Source organism: Nomascus leucogenys, chromosome 23 (genome assembly GCF_006542625.1).
Source record: "Nomascus leucogenys isolate Asia chromosome 23, Asia_NLE_v1, whole genome shotgun sequence".
Taxonomy (NCBI): Eukaryota; Metazoa; Chordata; class Mammalia; order Primates; family Hylobatidae; genus Nomascus; species Nomascus leucogenys.
In genome coordinates, this window is record NC_044403.1 from 17,936,019 (window position 1) to 17,964,015 (window position 27,997).

General features: G+C 37.6%; 1 protein-coding gene across 2 annotated transcripts; it reads right to left on the bottom strand.

The window, feature by feature from the left end:
- Positions 1 to 5,561: 5,561 nt before the first annotated feature.
- STRAP (serine/threonine kinase receptor associated protein) lies at positions 5,562 to 26,949 on the bottom strand. 2 transcript variants are annotated; one of them, XM_030804825.1, is made up of 10 exons: positions 25,939 to 26,949; positions 25,094 to 25,229; positions 18,633 to 18,714; positions 17,973 to 18,045; positions 14,868 to 14,964; positions 13,520 to 13,657; positions 11,031 to 11,167; positions 8,974 to 9,123; positions 8,020 to 8,082; positions 5,562 to 6,115 (listed from the first exon to the last, which is right to left on the bottom strand). In XM_030804825.1, exons 1-10 carry the CDS (start codon positions 26,048 to 26,050, stop codon positions 6,054 to 6,056), a joined length of 1,050 nt encoding a protein of 349 aa, XP_030660685.1. In that variant the 5' UTR covers positions 26,051 to 26,949; the 3' UTR covers positions 5,562 to 6,053. The 2 variants fall into 2 exon arrangements, with proteins under 2 accessions (XP_030660685.1, XP_030660684.1); XM_030804824.1 differs by having other exon boundaries at positions 8,020 to 8,085.
- Positions 26,950 to 27,997: the final 1,048 nt, after the last annotated feature.

Here is a 27,997-nt window from a genome sequence, read left to right on the forward strand (position 1 = left end):
GCTTTTTCTAAAGCAGTTCTGGGCTTCCTCACAGTCCTACTCAATCAGAATCTCTAGGACCCTGGAATCTGTAATTTTAATGTTTCTTCAAGCAATGTTTATGCAAACTAAATGTAAAGAACCACAAACAAGAAGCAGAGGAAAATAAACTACGCATGCCAATATGGAGCCATAGCCCAAACTGACTCTTACAAGAGTAAAATTGCTTTTAACGTATTACATGTTGTATTTTTTAAGCCATGTAAATTTTCATGCTATTCCTATTCATTGATGTTTTTCAACGTAAATTTTAAATTGCCAAATAAATTACCTAATTATCCTCCCACCCTCACTCCTCCTTTAATTAAAATTAAAGCTCTAGGAATACGTAATATTTATCTTGAAGCTTCTAAGAACCTACCAGTCTTGGGAGATAGGAGTAAAAAAATTTTAAGGTCCGAAGGGCATAGATCATTTGTGTTTGGTTCATCATATGTAGGATCTAGTACAGTAGTTGGCAGTTAGTAGACTATAAATATTTGTTAGATGAATGAGTGTATATTGCTGTCTTTGCTACTTTTCTTATACTGCCTATTGTTTTATCCAGTCAAATTTCATTTGATATAGTCTCTACTCCTATGTTCTAAGAGCAATTATTCACAAGTTCATTAGGTAAATAACCACTTAGACTACAAACCGTCAGCCAGCATTCTAGGTCAGATGGAGAAAAGTGTAGGAGCAGGGAGGACTATGAAAAAGTGTGAATATTAGAGTCAAAATATTTTAGAACTGGAGGGAGACTAATAGAACATCCAATTCCTAGTTCATGGTAAAATTTAAAAAAAGAATTATACTGAGTGTTTTATGAAGCTAAATTTATGCAATTTAAAGAACACTCCTTCATTCTGAGACTACGTTGTTCACTACCAATTTGAATTTTAAAATGTCGTTTTATAAAGATCATGGTGATAATTATTTTTTCTTTTTTAATAGCTTCAGTTGGCTAGAAGCCGGACTATTCCATCTCCTCGCCCCCATTTTAAAGTCTATTGGCCACAGAGTCCTAAAGCTTGGGAATCACTGATAGAATATATAATACTCGCTAATATTAAGTGCTTCCTATGAATTAAGCCCTTTCCATAAATTATTTGGTATTTCATATTTATGAGATTTTTCCTGAAAAAAATCTGTGTGTGAGAACTCTTTTCTCCCTGTACAGATAAACTGAGGCTAAGAGAGATTTGCCTGTAAGTGCTAGAGGATTGCTTAAAACCTGGCAATATATACTCACATAACAATATATAACCTTAGACTACACACTACTATTCCCTACTATCTCTTAGAAGCTAAACTTATTAGACAAACCATTAAACCTCTCTGAAATTCAGGTTTTCCATATATGCAGTGGAGACAATTACCTATCTCAATGGATTACTGGGAGAGATTAAAAAGTGACACATATGTTAACATTAAAACCTAACATAAGGCACTTATATCATTTCCATACTCGTCCTTAAACTAAAATCAGTTACCTTCCACTTGACCATGTTCTATTCTCTCATTAAAGTGATTCAATCTATAAAGTATTATTATTGTTCATTAGCTATCATTTAGATGCATACTTAGGCCTTGTTTCCAAAGGTAAATTTGTTAGATGCCTCCAAGAACTCTACTGATCTAGTCACCTCAGTCTAAGTGACACTATAGCACACTTGCAATTAAGCATTTCTATATTAAATAGATAACCAAAGAAAAGCTAGGCCCCCTCTTATCTGACAGTGTTCTTGCTTTAACAATGTTTTCCTGGGTAACCCCCCAGTGTAGCAGACAGACATGCACAGTAACATATAGTAACCTAATAGGAACCGCTTTTTAAGTTGTTAATCCCCTAGGTATAAAGCATAAGCAAGGTAGCTAGTTGAGAAATATTTTCCATTGGTCTGCTTTTTCAATGCCTCATCTTGTTGTTGCTCCCTTCTGAAAAATTGCATCCATTTTTCCCCAACCTTAGTCTCAAAGAAAAGGCAGCTAAATACTTCCATGGAATTTGAGCAACTACTAAAAAATAATCTATAATTTGTTATAAATTATGGTGCATCTTTACTATGCTATTTTGTAGACATTAAAAAGAATGTGTTGAACTTTACTGACATGAAAAATATTCTGAAGAAAATTGAATGACCACACTCAATCCTGGCTTCCTGGAAGAAACCTCTGGATGACACTAAAATAGAGAAGTAATTGATTCATTAAAAAGGTAAATTACTAATATTAGGTGGGAACTTGGGATACCATGACCTACTGGAAATTAGGACTTAGAGAGGAGACTCCAGAGGATGAACGGGATGAGAAGGCAAGTGAAAGCTGGATTCTTCCTGGGTAACTTCAGTCTCACACCGGCTGAAGCTGTACATGGGTTCACTGGAGAGGTAAGAGCTTTGTCTTGCCATGTCTGCCATGCCCACCAATGTCTCACTCTTCAGTGGAGGATGGCCTGCTACATATGAGATAACTGGAAAACAGTCTTCCTGGTCTGACATAGATTACTGGGAGAGATTAAAAAGATTTGGTGAGGGACTTGTTTCAACAACTATTGAGCACTCACAACATACCAGTCACCTTTCCAGGGAAAGGGAGACTATCAATGAAGCTGAAAAACATGCAACAAAATTTCAAATAGTGTTAACAAGTATGAATAAAATAGGACTAAGTAAGAAGTGACAAGAGATGGAATACAGACCAGCTGGAGGACTGAATGCAAAGAAAGGATCCAGCCAAGCAAACATTTAGGTAAGAGTGAACCAAGTAGCAGAAATATCAAGCGAAAAGGACTTGAGACAGAAATGAGGCCACTGTGGCTAGAGCAGGGCAAGCAAGAGAAATATGAAAAAGCCACAAAAGGTATCGAGCCAACGAATCATAAGAATTTGATATAATGGGAAGCCATTACAGATCTTAACAAGGAAATCACCTCGTCTCTTCAAATCCTAAAGCAATTACCTTTCCTACTGTGTGGAGTATGGATGGGACAAGAGCCAGATGAATGAGTAGGGGCAAGAGGGAGCAGTTATGAAGGAACTGAGAAATAAAGGTAGCCTGCCTAGGGTGTTAACAATGGAGAGGAGGCAAAGCATAGCTTCGAAGAGCCCATAGGACTTGCATATAGACATGGGGATGAGAGAGAACAGTCAAGGATTTCCATGTCTTTTAGTTTGAACAAGTAAGTGTAAGTTAGTACCAGTTAGTGGAATGGGGAAAGGTTGAGGGAGTAACAGGTTTGATTAAAAAAATCAAGACTTACGATAGGTAGGTCTGAGTCTTATGAAAGGTTAAGATGGAGCATTCAACTACGCTGTCAAACTCTGGTGCTCAAAGAGGCAGGCCAGGTAGACAACGTATAGACAACAGTGTAGAACGTATCAGAAGATCTTGAGTAACAGTGGATGATATTTTTCTTTAGAGAACAGAGCTAGAAAGTACAGCCCAGATCTGAAGTCAAGAAAAAAAAAGGAAGAACTGGCAAATACAAGAGTCAGTTAAGGTAATAAAAAGACCCTGCCAGGCGCGGTGGCTCACATCTGTAATCCCAGCACTTTGGGAGGCCGAGGCGGGTGGATCACGAGGTCAGGAGATCAAGACCATCCTGGCCAACATGGCAAAACCCTGTCTGTACTAAAAATATACAAAAATTAGCTGGGCGTGATGGCATGTGCCTGTAGTCCTAGCTCCTCAGGAGGCTGAGGCAGGAGAATCGCTCGAACCTGGCAGGCAGAGGTTGCAGTAAGCTGAGATCACACCATTGCACTCCAGTCTGGGTGATAGAGCGAGACTCCCTCTCAAAAAAAAAAAAAAGACCCAGGAGTGTAGTTTCATAGAAGCTAAAAAAAATCAAAAACAAGGAAGTGGATGATTATTGAATGCTGCTGAAGGTTTAGTAAGATGAGAACAGAAAAGTGACCGCTACTGTAGAAACAAGTACTTGAAAGTTTTGTTAAATTCTACTGTAGGTTTCTACCATTACCAAGTGTGGTAAGCAGACTAATGACTAATGGCCCCCACAAAGATGTCCGCTTCCCAATCCCCAGAACCTGTGAATATGTCATTATGTATGGCAAAAGTGACTGCAGACGTGATTAAATTGAAGGTCTTGAACTGGGAAGGTTATCCTGGATTATTCCAGTGGGCCCAATATAATTACAAACCTCCTTATAAGTAAAAGAAGGCAGCAGGAGATGCAGAGTCACATTCAGAGTAAGAGATTTAAAAACGGACACTGCTGGACAAAAAGAAAGAGGAAGGAACCATGAGCCAGGGAATGCAGCTGGCTTCTAGAAGCTAGAAAAGGCAAGGGAACGGATTGTCCTGTAGAGCCTCTAGAAGGCTTGCAGCTCTGCTGACACCTTAAGCCCAGCAAGACCTACTGTGGACTTCTGACCTCCCAAACTGTTAAGATAATAAATTTGTGTTATCTTAAGGTACACATTTGTGGTCACTTGTTATAGCAGCAGCAGGAAACCAATTCACAAAGGACTGTACCTGTATAAGGTCATTAGACTTTTATGAAACCTAAGTAGAAATTCCCTTGGTTCATAAATAACAAGCAACTTCATGATTCCAATCTGATGCGTACAAAACTTTACTGAGGGTAAATCAGACTCTGATTAGAGTCTGAGCAACTGCTGGTACAATGACAACACTGCTGCAATCCAGAGGTTCAGGAATGTAACAAGCTGACACAAAAATACTACCACTCTATGAAAGCCGATGTGGATCACCAGTTGGCTCCCCTGTATTTCTCTTGGCTGTCACATGTTGTCACAGCCTACAGTGCTTTCTTCTGGTTATCACAAATCCTCAAAAATTAATCTTATTCTTTGGTTGACTCATACTGCTTTTAAGAAAAGTTATCAAGGGTCACTCACAAGACTGATCAGGAGAAAAAGGAAGTTGGCAGAGATGTTATTTATTCATCTCAAGTATTTCCAAATTACTCATTTAATATGCCCTGTTTATTTAAAAAAAAATAAATAAATTACAAGTCTAAATTCAGTTGATCCAATTTATTAGGTTTTAGAAGGGCTTTCTGAATGCCACCCTCATTAAAGAATGAGGTAAAATTCCATACTTCTTAAACCACTGCAGGTCTATAGTAATCTCATTTTTATAAAATCCATTCTATCTGTATATACATACAGAGATGCCCTAACATGCATTCACAGTCATTCGATTTTAATAGTTTTCTGAGGAGTGGTAGGATTCTAAGTGATCTTTCAGCTTACTGCTAAATTTCAGTTGATTTTTTTTTCTTATAACTAGCATGTATTATTTAAATAATCATTTAAAAAGGCGTGTCAAGCACTTCTATCCAATCTGGGAATAGAGGAGGTAAATGAAACACTAGTAAAGGACATAAGAATTTCAAAAATTCATTACAAGTAACTGAATCTCAATATTATAAAATAATGTTTACTACAGATTAATTGGCTTATCTTTTGCTATGGTTATGATACAGAAAAACTTTCTGGCTATTTCCACTTATAAAACTCAAATTAGTAGTTTTTCCCCGAAAAAACCAAACATTGTTTTGTTTTAGAGGCATTTTATTCAGACAACTAAAAACAATTAGATGTTCAGAAGCAGCGTACAATGAAAGAGAAATCAAACCAGTTACTTTATCATGTATTCCCTCTACTTTACAACTGAAGCAAAAAAAAAAGGCATTCTGCTTTAAGATCAGAAAAATAAGCCAATATAGTTTTCTTCTCCATAACAACATAAACAGCTACAAGAACCCTAATTGTAATAATAGAAATTGGATGTTGGCTTGTATATATTCATTAAAAAGTTAACAGGCCACTGTACTATAAGAGGATAACTCCACCTCCCTTCATCTGACACTTGAGTTTTCACTTACAGGTAACACCAAGTTAGTTGTTCCAGCACTGGAGCTAATTCATTTTCCTCATTATTTACTGCTGTTTCTGCCTTAAGCAGAGTAACTCTGGAAGGCTGATGCTTTTCTCTGCTTGCTTGTTTTAGTCAGTTGTATACTAACTGCGACATATGATTGACACTCAGGCCTTAACATCAGGAGCTGAAGGATAGATGCAATCTGAATTCTCTGAAGCAATTTCTTCTATAAGTTAAAAAAAAAAGTCACATTAGTCAACTTAATAAAAGAAAGAAGCAAATCTACATTTCTGTGTAATGAAGGAATAAGAAAGTGTTTGTAAAGCATACTGTGGTAAGGGGAAGAAGAGAGCAACTGCACATGCCACTAACAACTAGACTCATGTCATTGAAAAGGCAAAGAAGAAAGAGTTCATGTGTTTTATCCACTAGACCTCTTACACCATAACTCAACCTCCAAGGGTCCCTTTCTGGCCTAAATTTTCAGAGTCCAGCTATCCAATAAACCCTGAATTAAAGTCATGTCTTCGAAGGATCTAGCCCTCTCTTTCAGTGATTCAAATCCTAATATTTAGTGCTATTTAAAGCAAAACATTAACCATCAACATTAAGTTTTAGCAAGAAGGTGCTTAACAATAAAAAATTTAAGGAAAACTCTGTTGGGTAAATGGTAAACACCTTCCCAATCTCCCCCAAAATCATCATACCCACTTTCTCATGGCAGCAATCTGCGTATTTCTTCCTCATGATATCCCCACTCATCAATCTCACAATTCTAACAAGTCTAACAAAAGACTGTCAACTCCATCTACCTTTTTCTGTTCTCACTGCAATACCCTTATTAAAAACTACATGATAGGCTGGGTGCAGTGGCTCATGCCTGTAATCCCAGCACTTTAGGAGGCCAAGGTGGGCATATCATGAGGTCAGGAGTTCAAGACCAGCCTGACCAACACGGTGAAACCCCATCTCTACTAAAAATACAAAAATTAGCCAGGCGTGGTGGTACACCTGTAATCCCAACTACCCAGGAGGCTTAGGCAGGAGAATCGCTTGAAACCAGAGGCGGAGGTTGCAGTGAGCCGAGATCATGCCATCATGCCACTGCACTACAGCCTGGGCGACAGAGCAAGACTCCATCTCAAAACAAAACAAAACAAAACCTACATGATCACTCGTCTAGACTACAATGCCCCCTAACTGGTTTATGTTCACTCTTGTTCCCAGTCCAATTCTTTGTATGTGCCACAGCCAAGTCAACCTTTTTTTTTTTTTTTTTCTGAGACATAGTCTGTCTCTGTCACCCAGGCTGGAGTGCAGTGGTGCAATCTCGGCTCACTGCAACCTCTACCTCCTGGGTTCAAGCTATTCTCCTGCTTCAGCCTCCTAAATAGCTGGGATTACAGGTATCTGCCACCATTACCTGCTAATTTTTGTATTTTTAGTAGACACAGGGTTTCACCATGTTGGCCAGGCTGGTCTCGAACTACCAAGGCAATCTTTTAAAGTCCTCTTCTTAAAATTCAAAGGTTTCTCATTGCTCTTAGTATAAAACTCTCCAAGTTCTAATACAGCAAATGTGGCCTTCAAATGATCTAGCTTCTCCAGCTTCACTTTGCCTTTGCTCTTTAACCTGGAGGCATGGAGAAGTTCTTTTAGTTCCTCATATGCTATGCTCCTTTTTGGTTCTGAACTTTTAGTTAACATAGTTTTCCTGCTATGAACTTTTCCATCCTGTCCCTACCAACACCCCCTCTCATGACCTCACCTAAATCACTTCTGCTCATCCGTAGATCCCAGTTTAAATGTCACTTCTCTAGGAAGCTTTTTTTTAATCCCCCTTACAATAATTTGTTTGTTTTGGCATGTCTCCTAAGTTAGACTCTAAGCTCTGAAAGAGTAACCACATCGGTTGTGTCCATACTACATCTCTGTGCCTATTACTACTATGCAGTAGGTATTTAAATATGTAGCTTATAAATATGTGTATATACATGCATAAATATTTAAAGTTTCCATTATTTAAATATGTTCATATTTAAATTTCTTCTGCCAATGAGTAAAACTTCTGTTACAGTTCAATTTTAAATCCCTCAGGACTATTACAAAAGTCAATTCCATAGCAGTTACCTAGCTCCTCTTCTGTTGTCTCTGGAAAACCAATCTTTGGCTTTGCCAGCTCACCACTATCTTCTTCTGGAAAAAGAAAAGCAATGATGATTATATGACTTACACTATTAAAGTAATTTCTAGTGTTCAATAAGCAAGAAGAGCAACATAAGACGATTCCAAGAAATGGCTACAAAATATAATAAAAACAACTCCTTTTTAAGTAATTGTGATTCTAAAATAGTATGTCTTTCTTCAAAATTACTTTTAGGTTCATACTGCAACTACTTAGGGATTAGTAACTAGGTATTTTTTATTAAGAAACCGTCTACCTTTATTGGTGTGGATCAGTGAGTAATACTATTCAGAGATTAGATACATTTACTTGTAAATTCTTTATATTGCCTTCCAGCAAATTTTGAATTAGATCTATTCCAGCCAGAAAATGTGCTAGTATAAAAATTTAGGAACAAACTAGATTGTACAACAAAATTTTCTTTTTTTTGAGACTGAGTCACTCTGTTGCCCAGGCTGCAGTGCAGTGGTGTGATCTCAGCTCAATGCATGCCTCCTGGGTTCATGCAATTCTCATGCCTCAGCCTCCTGAGTAGCTGAGATTACAGGCATGTGCCACCACACCTGGCTAATTTTTGTATTTTTAGTAGAGATGGGGTTTCACCATGTTGGCCAGGCTGGTCTCAAATTCCTGACCTCGTGATCTGCCCACCTCAGCCTCCCAAAGTGCTGGGATTACAGGCGTGAGCCACTGCGCCCAGCCATACAAAAAAAAATTTAAACAAAGGAACATGACCCTTTCTCTGGCCAATTTATAATCCTGGGCTTCTCGCTGCTTAAACCATAATATATAATTTAAAATTTATAGAAAACAGGAACCCTGAAATAAAATTAATGATGAAAAAATGACACTAAATCATGCATTTTAAAAATTTTATTATTCTGAATAAAAATTCTTACCAGGAAGCACACATTTCCAAAGGCCATATGTTTTTCCTACCACAGTTTGCCATAGTCTCAATGTTCCATCTTCTGAACCACTGGCATAGAGTTCTCCATCAGGACTAAATCTCACACAGTGAATAGGACCGAAGTGTCCTTTGTAGGATTCTGAAAAAGAAGAGGGCTATTAGATAATTTTAACTCTTAGGTTACATATTGATACGCTAAAAAAAAAAAAAAAATGTCTGTGTTACTGGGGAGATGAAAAATTCTTAAGGCAAACATTAAAAACTGTACTTAATTAATTTCTCATCACAAAAGTGGTGTATCATTGACCCTCTCTGTAAGATTATTCCTTTCCAAATCTAGCACGCACTCTAGTTTCAGATTGTCCCTCTAAAAAAAGCAAATGAGGCTTCATGTCTCATTAAGGATGGAGAAAAAGAGGTAAATGAAAACCCCATTAATTCTATAGAAAGTAGATTTAAAGTCTTATCAGTTCAACCTCCAATTTCCATATCCTAAAACTCACTGCCTATTTCTCAGGGAACCAATTTTTGTTATGACTATAGAGAGCCACCAGGTGGAGCTCTTTTACACACTTTGCCTCTTAATTTCCTACAGTCCACTAATTATTCTGTCACACAGAAAGGTGAGATATAGGATCAACAATGATCCATAAATATTTTAATCTACGGAACCTAACGAGAAAATGTATAGATTAGGAGCACTGTTATATTCAAGTAGTACCTTTATGTATGAACCTTTCTCATTTACTTTCTGATGCCTCATCACCTTACTAGTTCTCAAGGCCCTTTACTAGACCAATGATCCTATTCTGTCTCCCATCTGTGTCCAACCAGAGAATAGAAAAGTTGTAAGAGTACAAAGAACACAAGGTTTTGGAAAGAGAAAGGCTGGGCAGGTCTGGTATTCACTGTGACTTCAGATCTTGTGCAAATAATTCAGTTCTCTTAGTCTTGAAAATGAATAAAATATGAAACCAAAAACATTCTAAAACTTTAAAAACTGGCATTCAATAAAAGTAACAGAAAAGAATATCTTATTTATAAGTCACTTGTAGTCAAGTAATAAAAGCTGAACCATAAGCAATTAAAATAGATTCTACATGGTCCATCACCAAGGTTCCATTTATGCAACCCAGATGCATCAATGTTCCCCAAGAAACAAAACGTAAAATTGTCTTTTGTTCTTTGGGTGTAATCTAGCAAGCTTCATTCTTTGGTAAAGCACGGCAGCTAGAAACAGACAAGAACAAGAAGAGACAGCTTATAGATAAAAATATATATTTATAAAAACTAAATGTATTTTTGACCTAAAAGCAAAAACTATTTGGGAAGGCTAAAAGTAGATATTGAGAACCACATGTAACTATGTGAAATACCTGGTCCATCAGATAAATATATATTAACTTCAAATTAATCCGCATGCCTTTCCGTTCCCCTTATTAAGGACTGTTATCATGAAAATGAAAGCAAAAAACTCAAACTCCAAAACAGTGTAAATAAAAAGCTGATAAAAATAACTCTCCAATTCAGATTCCTAAAGGTATTCCTGTAATATGCTATACTGGTTTTTCCCCCACACAGTGTTCTTTACGGAGTCTTAGGAATTCCTAAGTTGGCAAAAAGGAAGATGGGCCAAGTAGATGGGGTTACACACCCACAACATACTTCAGAAAGAACAGATCTCCTTGCTTGTGTTTAGCATATTACTTTGACATAAGATTCCCCCCTCCCTCCCAGCCAATAAAGCCTAAAACTCACTGTACCATAATACATAACATTAGCATAATGAACTTCAGTTAAAAGGATAAATTTCTGCATACTTTGTTTACAGATCTATAAAAGTGTCTGACCCAAATGGTTAAAACTCCTTTACTTTTTCACTTGTAAGCACCAAGCTTAAGTTAGCTGAAAAATTTGCTTTCAACATATGTATGTAACATATATATAACAAATATAACATATATATGTATATATAAATGAGGTGTTAATTACTGGGACTTAACATATGATAAAAGGTAACCACATCACTGTAAGGGGACAACTCACCTAATTCTTCTCCACTATTATAATCATACTTATAAAGTTTAAAATCTTCACCACCTGCAACAAGAAATTCTTTCTCAGGATGAAGAGATGCAGAATTGATGGTTGCAGGAGCTTCAAAGGATTTAATTGGGTCCAAACTGAAAAAAAATTTAAGTAGTATTTACAAATCTTGAATATTGTAAAAATAACGAGTTACATTTGAACTGTTCTTAAATTCTGAAACCCAAGGAACAATTAAATACTCATTTACTCAAATGTAAACACTGATGTAAAAAAAGCTGTTAGCAAAAAAAAAAAAAAAAAAAAAAAATCAAATGGATACTATGCCATCTTAGCAATACAAAGACATTTGGATGAAGGGATATCCAGTTTATGCAGTGGATGTCTTCCTGGAAATGAGTGTGTTGGCTAATTAAAACAGTATGAATAATAATTGGGATTTTTGCTCTTAAATAAATTTCACCCGTATTGTTTTGTTTTTCTACAACCACATACTATCTTTGTAAATAGAAAAAGTTTTCACAGTAGGTAATTAATATAAAGAATTATTTATACATAATTATTAATTGCTGAGGGTTTAAGCTCCTCAGCAAGATAAACTTTCAATGTCATAAAATATAAACTGCTAAAAACAGTTTTTACTATAAGGCAGTAAAAGACTAACAAAATTTAGGGCTATAGTTATACAATAAAAATCAATGCATAATAACAGCTTCATCTGAAATTTAATTACATTAAATTACAGTGTGGACATTAGCTTTTTCACTTGAACCTTAAAAATCATGAAAGGCCTCCAATACAAAACATTATAGTATCCCAGCTCCTAAATACTTCCCATTATCATATACTTTAAAGTCGTGACTTATGCAGGATCACTACATAGCAACTTGCTGGCTCAAATGTTAGAATATTCAATGGGCCAGAAAATTTCTGCCACCAACATGAGATTTGCCTAACTGCAGGAGTGAGTGAAGAGCATTAATATACCAATCGATGGCTCCAGGCCATAGTATTCTACTATTATCAGTTCACCGTATGTGTATAAACTCCTTGACATTGCTTAATTGCTCTCCTCCAATTTTACCGCCTTTTCTTTCTCCCACTTAGCCCTTTAACACAAGGTTAAGACACTGGTCAAATATCAAAGTGTAATGTGGTATAATCCTTATGGAAATCAATTAAGTGTCATGTATAACTAAGAACTTTAAACTCATTTCTAGCCTTTGAACTGATAATTCTACTTACAGGATCCTATCTACTGTAAAGAAACACTCAGAAATGTACTAGAACATTCACCGTGGTGCTAAAACAGGGAAACTAACCCATAATTTAGTACAACCTATGATGCAAATATAATGTATCAAGTAAAAATGTTTTCAAAGAAGTTTTAAATGGCTAACAATATTTTTAAATAGATCAAAATAGTATTCATTATGGTCCTAGTAATTAAAGAAAAAAACACAAATCGTGTACACCCACATATATAACGTAGAAAAATGGACTAGCAGAAAACATAACTACCATTATCACTCTTGCACCTATGGTTATAATATTGTGGTACATTTTTTCCAATTATGTTATATATTCCAGTCTTTCTCCAAGAGTATTTACTACATTTAAAGTCGCAAAATTCAAATCTATTTAAAAAATTCATTAAGTATGCACATACTCAGGAATAGAAATAAGATTATTCCTTCTCTAAAATTTTAAGGTGAAAATAAATAGTAGAATCAAGATCACACTGTTTTTTTGTTTTTTGTTTTTTTTTTGAGACACAGTCTCACTCCGTTACTCAGGCTGGAATGCAGTGGTGCGACCACAGCTCAAAACAACCTCCACCTCCTGGGCTTAAGCAATTCTCCTGCCTCTGCCTCCCAAGTAGCTGGGATTATAGGCACTCACCACCACACCCGGCTAATTTTTCTTCTCTTTGTAATTTTAGAGACAGGGTTTCACCATGTTGGCCAGGCTGGTCTCGAACCCCTAACCTCAAGTGGTCCGCCCACCTCAGCCTCCCAAGGTGCTGGGATTACAGATGTGAGCCACCACACCCAGCCCACACTGGTTTTATATAGTAAAAAACATTAATTACAGCACCAAGCACCAATTCAGTAGTTTTTGCTTTTTTTTTTTTTTTTTTTTTTTTTTTTTGCTTTGTCATCCAGACTGGAGTGCACTGTCAAGATCACAGCAAAATGCAGCCTCAACCTCCCAGGCTCCAGCAATTCTCTCACCTCAGCCTCCCAAGCAGCTAGACTACAGGCGTGTGCCACCACACCCAGCTAATTTTATTTTTTGTGGAGATGGGGGTCTCACTGTTGCCCAGGCTGGTCTCAAGCCATTCTCCCACCTCAGCTTCCCAAAGTGCTGCCATTACAGGCATGAGCCACCACGCCTGGCCTCTTTACTTTTAAAAAAAGTAAATACCTTTCCATTTGTAAGTAGCCAAATTGTCTTTTGTTACCTAAAAAAGTATTTCTTGGACATACCTTACTGCACTATGAAAAGCAATAGATCGTCCATAAGTTATAACCAAAATCTCTCCCTCAGGAATATATTCCATACTACTAACAGACATATTGAAATTTAGAGATTTCACTTCTGTCATAGTAGCATGATCCCAAAGTCTGCAAAATAAAGATAAAAATATGATGTTTACTCATGTAAGAAAAAAGCTTGTAAATTCTAATTACATCTGCAGATTAGCCAACGAAAGAACAATCACAATTACAGAAAAACAACATTCATTCCAAGTCACAAATTACCGATGATAAAAAGAAATTCTGGGTTTCTATATACAATGTCAAATTATGCGTGATAGCTTGTAAGTAAAATCAACTTTAATACCTACATACACTTCCCAATTTGGCAAAACTACATTATTAAGACAAGTTCTAATCTAGTCAATTTCAGCATTGCTATAAATAGTGGTTCTTACACTCTGTTTTTGTGAATATAGTAATAGCTACACATCTTTCCAAAGAAATATACATCAGGTGTCAGCACACAAGATTTTGCATAGAATTTCAGAGGCTTCATGGTCCCTCCCTTTAACCAGACTGACCACAGACCCAGGTTAAGAACACCTGCTTATAAGGTATCAGCAATTTAATTTTCTTCTGAATTTTGCTGTCAGTATACACAAAGTGAGCGTCCCTTATTGAAAATACTTGGGACCAGAAAAAAGTTGGATTTCAAATTTTTTCAGATTTTGGAATATTTGCATTAGACACTTACCGACTGAGAATCCCTAACCTGAAAATAGGAAATTCAAAATGCTCCAATGAGCATTTCCTTTAGGCATCAAGTTGGCACTCAAAGTCTCAGATTTCAGAGCGTTTCAAATTTCAGATTTTCAGGTTAGGGATACTCGACCTGTAATAGTAAATAGCTCCAGATAAATGTGACCTGGGTGCAACTTAAATTTTAATGTTCAGAACATTTTTCACACATAATATTAAATGTATTTAAAATATAAGCTCTAAGGTAAAATATTTTGCAAATTTTAAGTTTGTTTTTCTTTTGAGGCAGTCTAGCTCTGTTGCCCAGGCTACAGTGCAATGGCACGATCTTGACTCACCGCAACCTCTGCCTCCCAGGTTCAAGTGATTCTCCTGCCTCAGCCTCCTGAGTAGCTGGGATTATAGGTGCGCGCCACCGCGCTAGGCTAAGTTTTGTAATTTTCATAGAGACAGTGTTTCGCCATGATGGCCAGGCTGGTCTAGTACTCCTGACCTCGAATGATCCACCCGGCTCACCTCCCAGAGTGCTGGGATTACAGGCGTGAGCCACCATGCCCAGCCTTAAATTGTAAATTATTAAAGAAAAATTACTTACCTAACAGTTTTGTCATCAGCAGAAAGAATCTGTTTATCCTCACTGCACCATAGAGCTTTTTTTATACCAGAAGTATGACCACTAATTTCCTTAGGTTCTTGAGATAAAACAATTTAGAGTACATTTGTTAATACATGATTTTTTAAACTGAACAATATCGGAACAATTATATATTTTAAAAAACACACATTTTAAATTAGACTGCAACTTTTCAAAGCCCAGCCCAATTCAAACTTGATGTTTATATAGAACACAGTTAGTTTTTCTATACTAGAACATAAATTTATCTGCATGACAGGGACCCAAGGAACTACCATGCTTGCTATATGTAGCTGAGTGAATGCACCACTCCCTCTAGGCTAAATTTCTGCACAACTGATAATATTCAAAAGCATTATTGTATTGCCACGAAATAAAAGAATAATTAATGTGGCATAATTTAATAAGAACATGGACTCAGGAACAAGACAGTTGAATCTGATTCTAGTACTATGGCTGACTCTGGGACCTTTATCCAAGCAGCTATTGATAGTAAATAATGAGAAATAAGGGTTGGAAGGAAAAAAGGGAAATAGAAAGTGGGACAGCAATTCCCAAGAATGTTTCTACACTGTGAGGAAAACATTTAAAAAAAAAAGGAAGGGAGCTTAAATCTGTAAGAGATTATGCTTTCAAAGAACTTCAAAAAACCCTCACTGCTGTCTCTAGGGGCAAAAGCAGACACTGGACGCAATGCCATTCAACACTATTTTCACCTTTGGGCATGTTACTTAACTTTTTAACTTTATTTCCTTATCTGTAAAATGAGATAACAATGGTTACAAATGCGAACAGGGCTTAACAGATACCTGATACACAGTAAAACCTCATTTTATTTTCTGCTGCCAGCACAGCGAAAGAGCAACTTTCATAAAACAGCTTTGGGAAAGGTAAAGAGCACAAAAAATGTCGACCCAATCCCTGAACTACCTTGCTTTGTTGAATGGGTTCATAGATTAAGTGAGGTCAGAGTCCTTTGCTGTGTTCTGGCATAAATTTATCAAAAAAGAAAGGAGAAAAAAACTCCTACATGCAATGGAGAATAAAAAAATCTGTAAATGCACTGTTTCCTCACCTTAAAAATGTTTTCATAACAAATTACTGTAACACTAAAATGTAAATATTTTAAAAAGCTCTCAGAAATGGAAGTTATCTCAAGAGAATAACTGCTTAATTTCCAATGTGGTTCTGACTCTCTTATTACTCTTTTAAATTTTATAGATTTATGACTACATAAATGCCCACATAATAACATCTGAAAGATACCAAATATATAATAAAACAAAATTATGTTTGTCATGTTTTGGTAGCTAAGTATATATATGGTGAGGGAAATGATTAAAATATTATAAAATAAATATGTAGAGTGGGGAAGACACCTATAACTTCTGTAAAACGAGAGAATGCCTAAAGGATTTCGCCACCAAAATGTTAAGAATGTATATACCATAAAAACGGCCTTAACAAAATTTAAAAGCAAATGATAAATTAGAATTCAATAAAGAACCTTTAAAAACCAGTAAGAAAACCATGAATAACACAACAGATAAATGGACAAAGGGTAGACAGGCAATTATTTCATAAAAAAGGAAATACATTAAAATGGTATTCAACAGCATTTTAATCTCATGAATATTCACATGAATACAACAGAATTATTTTCTTAAATTGACAGAAAGTTAGTTATCAGTGTTCACTAGAACATGTTGGGTATAGATACATACATATATACCTATATTTTGTTGGAAGACACTTTGATACTTTGATACTTCCAACAATTCATTTTTTTTTCTTTTTGAGAAGGAGTTTCGCTCTTGTCCCCCAGGCTAGAATGCAATGACACAATCTCGGCTCACTGCAACCTCTACCTCCTGGGTTCAAGCGATTCTCCTGCCTCACCCTCTTGAGTACCTGGGAATTACAGGCGCCTGCCACCATGCCCATCTAATTTTTTTGTACTTTTAGTAGAGATGGGGTTTCACTATGTTGGCCAGGCTGGTATTGAACTCCTGACCTCAGGTGATCCACTGGCCTTGGCCTCCCAAAGCACTGGGATTATAGGTGTGAGCCACTGCGCCCGGCCACCTTCCAACAACTCTACTCCTCTTTGTCCCACCAATTCTACTTTTGCTTAGTTATCTTAAGGAAATCATTGTGAAAACATTTGCAACTATAAGGATGTTTAGCATAATACTGCTTTTCATATTTAAAATCTGTAGCCCAAACAGGCCAAAACAGGAAACCAGTTAATTCACTTATGATATATCCACAGGATGGAAAACCAGAAAGTCATTACAAACAGTTCATAGGCTATTTAGTGACATGAAAAAACTGTAATTGCAGATTTTTTTAAATTCTTTCGAATAGCTAATATATTTACATGGTTCAAAAATCTAAGCAATATGTGCACACAACTGAGAATTCTCACCATCACCAACTTCTATAAATAACCAATCTTTCTTACCAAAACATAGTAACACTGTTCCGCACTGTTTTAAAACTTAATATAATGATAAAAATTTGCCATAATAAATTTTCAGTTTGGAAGAAATACAATAGTAACGCAGCAAATAAACTTATTTTTTCAAAACTGCAGAAAAAAAGACTGAAAGTTTATAAACCAAAAACTGATGAATTATGTTTTAATTTTCTTCTTTGTGACTTTTTTTTTTTTTGAAACGGAGTTTCACTCTTATTGCTCAGGCTAGAGTGTAGTGGTGCGATCTCAGCTCACTGCAACCTCCGCCTCCCAGGTTCAAGCGATTCTCCTGCCTCAGCCTCCCAAGTAGCTGGGATTGCAAGCGCCTGCCACCATGCCTGGCTAATTTTTCTATTTTTAATAGAGACGGGGTTTTGCCATGTTGGCCAGGCTGGTCTCAAACTCCTGACCTCAAGTGATCTACCCGCCTCAGCCTCCCAAAGTGCTAGGATTACAGGCGTGAGCCACCGTGCCTGGCCATGACTATCTATATTTTCCAAATTTGAGTACTGAGCATGAAACCCTTTAGTCAGTTATTTAAATTAAAAGAAAATAAAACTACAAGCCGATGTTTAAATTATGCTTACCTGCTTCAGGTTTGTTCAAGTCATATATGCGTAACAGTTTATCCTGTCCCCCGGTTAACAAATAATTACTATCCTGAAAACACAAAGTAAAATGTGAATAGATTAACCATTTTAATAGTTATTTCTCTTTCAAACTTCAACACCAAATAAAATCAAAATCTAGCTCACAGACATCACAAAGAGATGCCAAGACGTAACCAATTACTTCTGAGAAGATACTGTGGAACAGCTGCCCTCTCATAACTGCCAAGACTTGTAAGCTTTCCAGTTCAAAAGCGTTACGCTACACTACATATACATGAACTCTCCTATTCTCCCCTGATCCTACTCCTCTCCCTTGTGAGAGGCCTTTTCCTAATTATCTCAAATTTATCTTCTCCCTTCTATTAGTAGTTGGGGAAGGCTACTTGAGCTTTTCAGATGTTTTTTGCTTGTTGAAGGACTGGTACTTGTTCCACAGTATCTTAAAAGCTTGACAGGATTAACCACGAAACAAATTCATAGAGCTTAATATACAATCAAATCAAATATGAACCAAAAAATAACAAATATTCCACACAAAATGTATCGATCAAATATACACACCAATCAAATATAAAAGCATTATCACACTATATAACAGCAACTTAACTCGCCAAAATAAATTCCATTTTCTGATACCTGCGTGAAATCCACAGTCTTGACAATGTGTTTATGAGCCAGGGTCATCAATTCATCTCCCGAGACAGCATCCCACACTTTGCTAAAAGTAAAAAAGGAAAAATTAGTAGGATAAATATTACCCAATATACTAAAAGGATAAATACAATTATAATATTGATGAGTACCAAATAAGTTACATATGTGAAATGTTACATAAATGTATTATAAATCTCCTTTATCTCTAGTATCCCTCACAGACTTCATTTGATAAAATATTTAAATAAGCTTAAGGGTAAAGAAATTTCTCTGTAAAAACTTTATAACCAATCTAATTTTCTTTGACAGTGAAAAAGATATGAACAATTTAAGTAAGATTCATGAACCAACCCATCCTACTTACTTTTATTTTAGCTGATAGCCATAATATCCCTTTAGCAAGTCTGTCATACATTTTAACCAATTTTTAGTTTCACCATGCCAATTTTTTCTCTATGCTCCACTCAGATGCACAATAAAAAATAAAAATAAACACACACAAAAAACAGAAATCCTTAAAAATGTTACAGGGGAATGAAAAGCCTTGGTACAGGCTAAGTAAAATTTCAAATTAAGATAGTGGAGAGACAATGTCCACTTCATCTCCTCTTCAAAGCTGACTTAAAATTTCAAACTCTAGTACAGTTAACTTCCCCCAAACTATCAGCCTTTGATTATATAATGCTAACACTGAGTATTTTAATCTTTACATTGTTTTTTCTGTCCCACCCCACCCCAAAATACAAGTTGGTTGTAGGTATACATACATTTATATGTGTATGTATATTCCGGGCGGCTAATAGTTGAGCAATACTTTACAAAATTACTCTAAAAGGGTTCCCCCAAATAAAAAAGCTTAAGGAAGGGGGGAAAAAGTTGATTTTAGATCAGAACAGATCAGTGAAAAATAAACAAGAAAACTTTGCAGACAGGGAAAAGAATTGCTAAGAGTGAAAAAGCTATGTTCCATAGAGATTTCCATTTTAATGCAACTGATATTTATTTTTGGGAACACAGTGGGCAATAAAATGGTAGAGGAAAAAAATCAGAGAAAAGCAAGATGTATCTTTTCTTTTGCTTACCCCAATACATAATAAAATATATTAAATATATATCATTCTATACTTAGTGCTAAGGCACAAATGGGAGACAAAAAATACCCGACAGTAGGTTCCTGCCATAGTAGAGCTTTAGCTGAGGAGAAAAACATGCATTAAATAACACATTTAAGAAATATAATTAAAAGACATATATATGGCTATAAAAACTCAGATAAAAGCACTTAGATATTGTCCAGAAAATGTAAGTAACAGAGCTAGCTGTCGGAAGAAGCAAAGAGAAATATATCGGGAAAAAGAAGGGAAGGCTATTCTAGATGAACATTAATAGCATGTGCAATGTGGTTAATAAATATGAAAGACCATCTAACAGGAATGCTCATGATACACTACCAAAGCTTGCAATATTTAATAATGTGGGTCATATGAGTGGCTGAATAAATACGTTCTGAAAGAAATAATGTCAACTATAAGTAGCCTTGCTACTAAACTCCCTAGTATTCATTTCTCTTTGCCCAGGAAACTTGCTCCTCTCTCTCTCATTCCAATGCAACTCTCTGGCCCCAATCTACCTTCCCAACCTCATTTTGTATTGTTTCTCTGAATCTAGCCACATTAGATTATAAACCATTCCTCAAATAACTTATGTATTTTCTTCCAGGCTCCTATGTTCTTGTTCATATTATTCTCTTAAGTCTGTATTTTACATTCTTAGCTATTAAAGTTCTACTCACCCTTAGGGGTCATTTCAAATGCTATCTTTTCTTTATACCTATTTATCCTCAATTCCAATAATTAACCATTCCTTTCTGTTCTCCCACAGAACTCCACTTATTACTGTGCTTAAATTTGCTTTGTTTTTTGTTTACATGTATCCTTAATCACAGTGAAATGCATTTCATGGTTGTGATAAGAGTTCACAAGTATTAGAATGACAGAAAGCATCAAAAGTGAAGAAAACAACAAATGTATCTAAAATTACTATTCTAATTATTCACAGGTCTCCAAAGAAATCCAGGTGATGTCCTTTGATATGCTAATTTCAAGTTTATTAAATAATCTCCCATAAACTTAAAACTTTTTTTTTTTTTTTTTTTTTTGAGACAGGGTCTTGGTATATTGCGCAAGCTATAGTTGAACTCCTGGCCTCAAGATCCTTCCACCTCAGCCTCCTAAGTAGCTACAGGCTAATGCCAACATGCCAGCTCTAAAATCTTAAGATTCTGCTTAGACTGTGTCTATTCAAAGGTGAGAAGAGAGTTGGAGTGACCAAAGTAGTAATATTAACCAGAGAGGTAATGTGTCTGTAGTTTTTCCTCCTATTTAGAAACAGTACTAAAATAGAGGCATGACATTTTCTGACAGGGCATGTACTAACTCTGTCAGATTTCCATTATTCACAGTAAGAGCCCTAAAATGGATCTAATCTAAATGTTTCCTAATGTATTATTCAATCTCCAGGCAAGAAATTGACATGTATTAGTTGGCCACAGGGCTCAAATCAAGACAGTAAAGCGCTATTAACAATACCCTTTCAGTGGCTAACCCTCTAACATTTATTTTCTTCACATCCCACGAAGTACTTGTCATCTCCTTAAACTACTGTTACCTCTTATACCCCAGTTTCTTGCAAATAATAATGCTGCCTGATACTTTTCATATCCTCAGAATGAACTTACCGTAAGTCTCATAATAGGAGCTGCTTAACTTACTTATTTAAACCTTCAACAAAACTGGCCAGTTTAAGATTTTTCTAAAATTGCCTAAATACCTTAACATGTTGACCAAGTCATCTAGGAGATAATACCATTTTTGATTTATCAAGAACCTTATTAAAACTAAAATTAGATATTTCTACTGGTTTTACAAGAAAGAAAGAGTGATACATTTTGATTACCTATAAATTCCTGGACCCAATCCCAGATGTACTTAAGCACTCTCGGGAGCACAGCACAGAATTGTCTTTACTTTGGCATTCTTCCCAAACAGATACAAAGAGGATGGTGTTTTAGGGACACTGTACTCAACACTGGACTCAATTGCCCGAATTACTCCAAGATAACATTCTACACTAGTCCATAGACCTATTCTGCTAAATTTCTCCACAAGAAACAGGACCATATTCCACTTCTAGATGACCACACCATAAATGAGTTTTCCAAAAAAAGTAAGAATGGAGAGAAAAAAGAAGATGTTTCTAAAAATGCTTTATACCAACTATGACTAATCAGGTAAGCTGTGGGGAGTAACTTCTTGGAAAGAATACACACACACACACACACACACACACACACACACACACACGAAAACACGCTCCTACACCCCATAGACAAGACATAGGGGAAATGAGGGATAAATCGCAACTAGCATTTATTGAGCACCTACTATGTGACAGAGATCATATTGGACTTCAGGGATATATGGTGGAGAAAGATCTCTCTGTTCCTCCAATAATCTCATGGGTCTTAGTCCCATTTTACAGATATGAAAGCCAACGTTTAAGAAACATCCTGCCATGGTGGGCAGATTGCTTGAGCCCAAGAGTTCAAGACCAACTTGGACAACATGGTGAAGCCCGTCTCTACAAAAAACACAAAGATTAGCCAAGCATGGTAGTACATGCCTGTGGTCACTATTCAGAAGACTGAAGTAGGAGAACTGCTTGAGACTGGGAGACAGAGGCTGCAGGGAGCTATGATCACGCCACTGCACTCTAGCCTAGGCACCTAAGACCATGGTAGTACACGCCTGTGGTCACTATTCAGGAGACTGAAGTAGGAGAACTGCTTGAGCCTGGGAGACGGAGGCTGCAGTGAGCTATGATCACGCCACTGCACTCTAGCCTAGAAACCTAAGACCCTGTTTCAAACAAAAAACAATCCTATGATGATCAAACTGGAAATACACAGCATAGTTAGCACACGAATGCGAGCCCACCTAGTGCCAATGCTTGTTATTATTTTCCACTCTAACACAGCACCTAAAGCCTTAAATAAGGGGGAAAAAAAAAAATCACAAAAATCTTCCTTCTTGACATTTAAATCTATTCAACCTTCCTTATATGAGGCCAAATAGTTTCAAGGCTTTAGCCATATTAGTTTCAAAACAGTATGTGATTTTGATCAAGTGCGGGTGGTAATAGTTTACATGGTAGCTATCATCGTTACTTTACATATGTAACACTTTCATAGGTGTAATAGACTTCAGGCAACATTGTAAGTATTTGAAACATATTAACTTATTTAATATTCAAAACCAACCTATGAAGTAGGTACCATGACAGAAAAAAAATGGTTAAATAAAGTGCATGAGGCCACCAATTCAAATAAAGGTCATCTGGCTCCAGCCTTCATGCTCTTAATACCACTTGTAAACACAAACATTGAGACTTGAAATGTTAAGAAAGCATAAAAACAACACTGTTTCAATAAACAAGAGCATATAGTCAAGTATCCGCCACCACCATCAATCAGCCTTCATTTTTTCATTCTAAAATTGGTATGTTTAATTTACTTAAAATGAAGGAGGCAGCAGATTTACAATTGCTCCTTAGTGTGAGGTTGTTAAAAAAAAAATCAAAGTCCAGCCACGGTGGCTCACACCTGTAATCCCAGCACTTTGGGAGGCCAAGGTGGGCAGATCACTTGAGGTCAGGAGTTCGAGACCGGCCTGGCCAACATGGCAAAACCCCGTCTCTACTAAAAATACAAAAATTAGCCAGGCGTGGTGGCGTGCACCTGTAGTCCCAGCCTCTCAGGAAGCTGAGGTGGGAGAAATCACTTGAACCTGGGAGGTGGAGGTTGCAGTGAGCCGAGACTGTACCACTGCACTCCAGCCTCAGCGACACAGCAAGACTCTGTCTTTAAAAAAAAAAAAAAAATCAACACCACTTGTACTCCCTAGCCTCTTAAGTCTAATAAATCTGTGTATGCATAATAGTTCTTGATATTGCCTTCATCAGTTTAAACAATGAAGTGTCAAATTCGTTAAGTTACAAATACCAAGTAGGAACTGGAAATAACAAGATTTATAAAATATGATACACTCCCAAAAAGGCAATGAGGGCCACTGCAAGTCAGTTTAATAACATAATTAACAGCCAAAAGTCAGAACAGGTAAGGTATATTCTGGTAACAATAAGATTAGTATAATTAGATTGTAGGTTTATGGTGTGCAATGGCAGAGGATGATGCTGATGAACTAGGATGAGGCAAACTGTAAAGGGCCAACAATTGAAATGTGTCTTTTAGGTCAGCAATTCTATGACTGCACATCAGGAAAGAAAAGGAAGAAAGAAAAATAAAAAAACACCAATAATCAGTATGACCAGTACTCCATCCCCAGACCAATCAAACCAGAATTTCTGTACCAGGCACAGTAGTTCACCCCTGTAACCACAGCTCTTTGAGAGGCTGAGGCATGGAGGCCAAGAGTTTAAGACAGCCTGGGCAACATAGCTAGATACTGTCTGTATAGTAAAAAGTATTAAAAAATATTTTTAAATGTGGTTAAAAAGTATAAAATATATATATATAGTAAAAAAGTAAAAAAAAAAAAGTTTTAAAAATCCGAATTTCTGGGACTCATACCATTTGAATATTTGAAAAGCTCTCCAGATATTCTAATGTACATCAAAGGTCATGAACTACTAAAATGGCAAAGGGAAGACAGGAAGATCATTAGTAGAGAAGTGACATGATCAAGTATGTTTTTAGGAAGACAACTGGCAACAATATGGAAAATGAATAGGAGGAAAAGAAACTACTGAAAGTTAAAAATGATCCTGAACTAAGGCAGCCACAGTTACTACATGGAGGAACACTGTAGTCAGGAGACATCCCGCTGGCAGAATCAAAAAAGATGATGATAATCTAGATGTAAGGAAAAATCAAGAATGCTTTAGATTTCAACCTTTAAAAACTTAGGAAATGAAGAGCAGCTGAGTTTTGTTTTTTTGTTGTTGTTTTGCTTTTTTGTTTGTTTTTGACACAGTGAGTTTTAGTGATGCCTAATGCCAGTTAACAAAAACTGGGATTGAAATAAAAACCTAGGGCCATCAATGTAGGATATCACTAAGGAGTACAAACAGAGCAGCATTTGTAAAGGAGATCAACATTCATTATCTGGTGCGTTTGTTAATGCAGATTCCTGAGTCTCAATAAAAATATAAGGAATAAGTCATTTAGGCCTCTGAAAATTTTGAGAACCAATGAAGACAAAGAAGCACACAGGACCACGATGGAATTTTGGTGGGATCAAACATCATGCGTTCTATATGGCAGCCAGTGAGTCAGAAGTTTATGAATATCTGACACTGAAGTTTTTGATTATTTCAGGACACAAGCTACAGAGAACACCAAAGTTAGCCATCTTGGCTACACTTACGCTGTGAAATCTGCAGCTGCTGTAGCTGCTTTGGTGGCATCCTTATTCAGTGTTGCACCCCAAACAGCACCTTTATGACCCAAAAATGTTCCAATCCAGTCTCCTGTATCTCCCTGGCGTAGCATAGGTTTACCATCTAGAAAATATTTTTTAAAACATGTAATTTATAAGTTCAGATTACTTAAAGTCTAAGATTCAAATGTAAATATACAATGATGTTCAATGACAAAGTGGAAAAATTGTTTCAGCTATTTAACTACCACCACCCATTGAAGGCACTAAGGAATGTGCAGTAATAAATTAACTGAAGAGCTGAACAGATCATTCTCTCTGAAAAGCACCTGTAATTCTCTGGGAATACTGATCAGCGTCAAAACAATCTAGATTTTAGTCTTATTTTGGACAAACATCTTAGCCTAAATTTCAGTTTCCCATTTGAAAAATGAGGCTAATACCACAAAGGAATATCCAGTGAGACAAGAGCGAAATATTGCACGGCCTGGCCTAATTTCTCCTTTCCCCAAATCCTTGAAAGCTATTTACAGTGTTGTCCCGAGAGTCTAGGCAAGTGCTGACCAGCTCCTCCAAAAATAGCAATAAAAATAAAATAAGGAGAGCGGTCTTAGTTGGGGGTGATAGTTTCTACAAAAGCGTCCTCTCGGCTCCAGCTGCGGATTCCCTAACACACTCCTTTCTCCACCGGACCAGTGTTGGCCCTCATCTCAGATGTTAATACCGCCCCCTCCCCCCTCACCACACCACCGCTTCGGCACTGGAGCGTGCGGGTCCCGATCCCTTTCAGCCCAGCCCCAGCCGTCGGGGACCAGGATTGCGGCCTTGCTCACCTTTGCAAGCGCTGATTAAGAAATACCCATAAGGCGTGATGCCACTGAAGGCCAAATCAACCACGGGCCGCGTGTGGCCAGAGCAGGTGAGCGGCGTCTGTCTCATTGTCATGGCGGCGGCGAACCTAGCGACCGGACTGGCGAGCTGAGGGTCGTCGTTGTCTTTTCTCTCTTCTGCTGCAGCGCCTCGGGCTCCTCCAGGCCCCCGCCCTGACACTAGGGCTGGGCTGGGCAACAGGAAAAGAAGGGCAATCCGGTGGCACCGAGGTTAGGAAGGGGTGAGGGAGGGGTCAGGGAGTCTACGACCAGCAAGCAACAGTCGACGAGGGAGGGAAAGGGAGGGAGGGAGGAAAGTAGGGGATGGGGAGAAGCGGAGAACCGGGCCAGCCACGATTCACACCGTCCACACCGGTATCGGCAGGAAGTGACGACGTAAATGACGCAGAGCACCCGCCGGAAATGACGATTGGCGGCAGGGCGGGCTCGCCGGGTAGAAGTGACTTGAAGAAAGAGCGGGAAGTACAGAGAGGCGCAGGCGCCAGTTCAGTGTTCGTGAGGTAACTGGCGTTGGCCCACGCCGGCTAAGGGAGACGCTCTAGGTACCGGGATGGGGTCCTTCTCCCGGAAATCTAGCAGGTCAGAACGCCTTCCTGGTCTGCGGCCGAGTTGAAAGTCGTTCCCACTCCCATAAGCCCAAGGACCAGCGTCAGCTGTGTACCCGCCGAGCAGCCCTACTGAGGACTGTACTCGGCCTCTGAGTATCTAGACGGACACGAGCCATTCCCAGTGACGGCCCAAACCAGCGAACGCTGTCTGGCAACGTTTTTTGCAATTTGTCTTATTTGGAAACCATATACGGGCTTGGCGTGGTGGTGCCTGTGGTCCCACCTACTTGGAAGGCTGAGGTGGGAGGATAACTGGAGCCCGAGAGGTCGAGGCCGCAATAAGCGGTGGTCGCGCCACTGCACTCCAGCCTGGGCGACAGAGCGAAACCATGTCTAAAAAAAAAAAAAAAAAAAAAAAAAAAAGGCCGGGCGCGGTGGCTCACGCCTGTAATCCCAGCACTTTGGGAGGCCGAGGCGGGCGGATCACGAGGTCATCCTGGCTAACATGGTGAAACCCCGTCTCTACTAAAAACCCCATCTCTACTAAAAATACAAAAAAATTAGCCGGGCGTGGTGGCGGGCGCCTGTAGTCCCAGCTACTCGGGAGGCTGAGGCAGGAGAATGGCGTGAACCCGGGAGGCGGAGGTTGCAGTGAGCCGAGATAACGCCACTGCTCTCCAGCCTGGGCCACAGAGCGAGACTCCGTCTCAAAAGAAAAATAAAAAAATTTCTCCAGTCATCTTTTCTGCTGTGTAAGTTTTCCTATGTTGCTAATGTTTAGAATTGGATACTATATAGTTTTAAATACGATTAAATTCAAGTTACTTTTTCCTTGGTGGACTTTGGAGAACTCTAGAGTCGTAGATCCCCAATTTTTTTGGTGAAATACTCTCATCAGTAAAGTGAGCCTGCACTCATTTTATAAGCAAATGAATGCTGAATTCTATCAAAAACTTTTACACCTTTTGATATGATGTATATATATGTGATAATTTGCAAATTACCTAATGTGCATTATAATACATGGACAAAAATAGAACTATTAAAAGGATATTTAAATATAAACAAACTCTGATATTGTGTGCAGCAGGCAGCCCACTGTGGCTCTGTGAAACCACCAGAGCTGTTAATTGTTCATACTGTTTCCTAACCAGGAGAGGCCTTTTCTCTAGGCAAGTTGTATCTTTATTGATAGAATGTAAACCCAATACAACAGAGATTTTTGTGTTTTCTTTACTATTTTATCCCCAAGGTCAAAACGTCTTGGCACATAGCAGTAAATATGTAATCAACATAAATGTCTGTGAATGTATTCTTCATCTTTTTGCAGCAAACACCGTCTACAAGATTCGAGTCAAACAACGTGAGAACTTGAAATACGTCTCCATTCTTTTTCCTTAGTTCATTCACTTACGGTAAAGCACTTACTATATATGTTTTTCATTTTATCTTGT

What these genes read in the sequence shown, in the direction of transcription:
- STRAP (XM_030804824.1), bottom strand. Translation starts at nt 26,050, where the DNA reads ATGACAATGAGACAGACGCCGCTCACCTGCTCTGGCCACACGCGGCCC. An exon ending in CTTAATCAGCGCTTGCAAAG is followed by an intron (nt 25,230 to 25,938) that starts GTGAGCAAGGCC and finishes AATATTTTCTAG; the next exon opens with ATGGTAAACCTATGCTACGC. An exon ending in GCTGATGACAAAACTGTTAG is followed by an intron (nt 13,658 to 14,867) that starts GTAAGTAATTTT and finishes TTTATTTTGCAG; the next exon opens with ACTTTGGGATCATGCTACTA.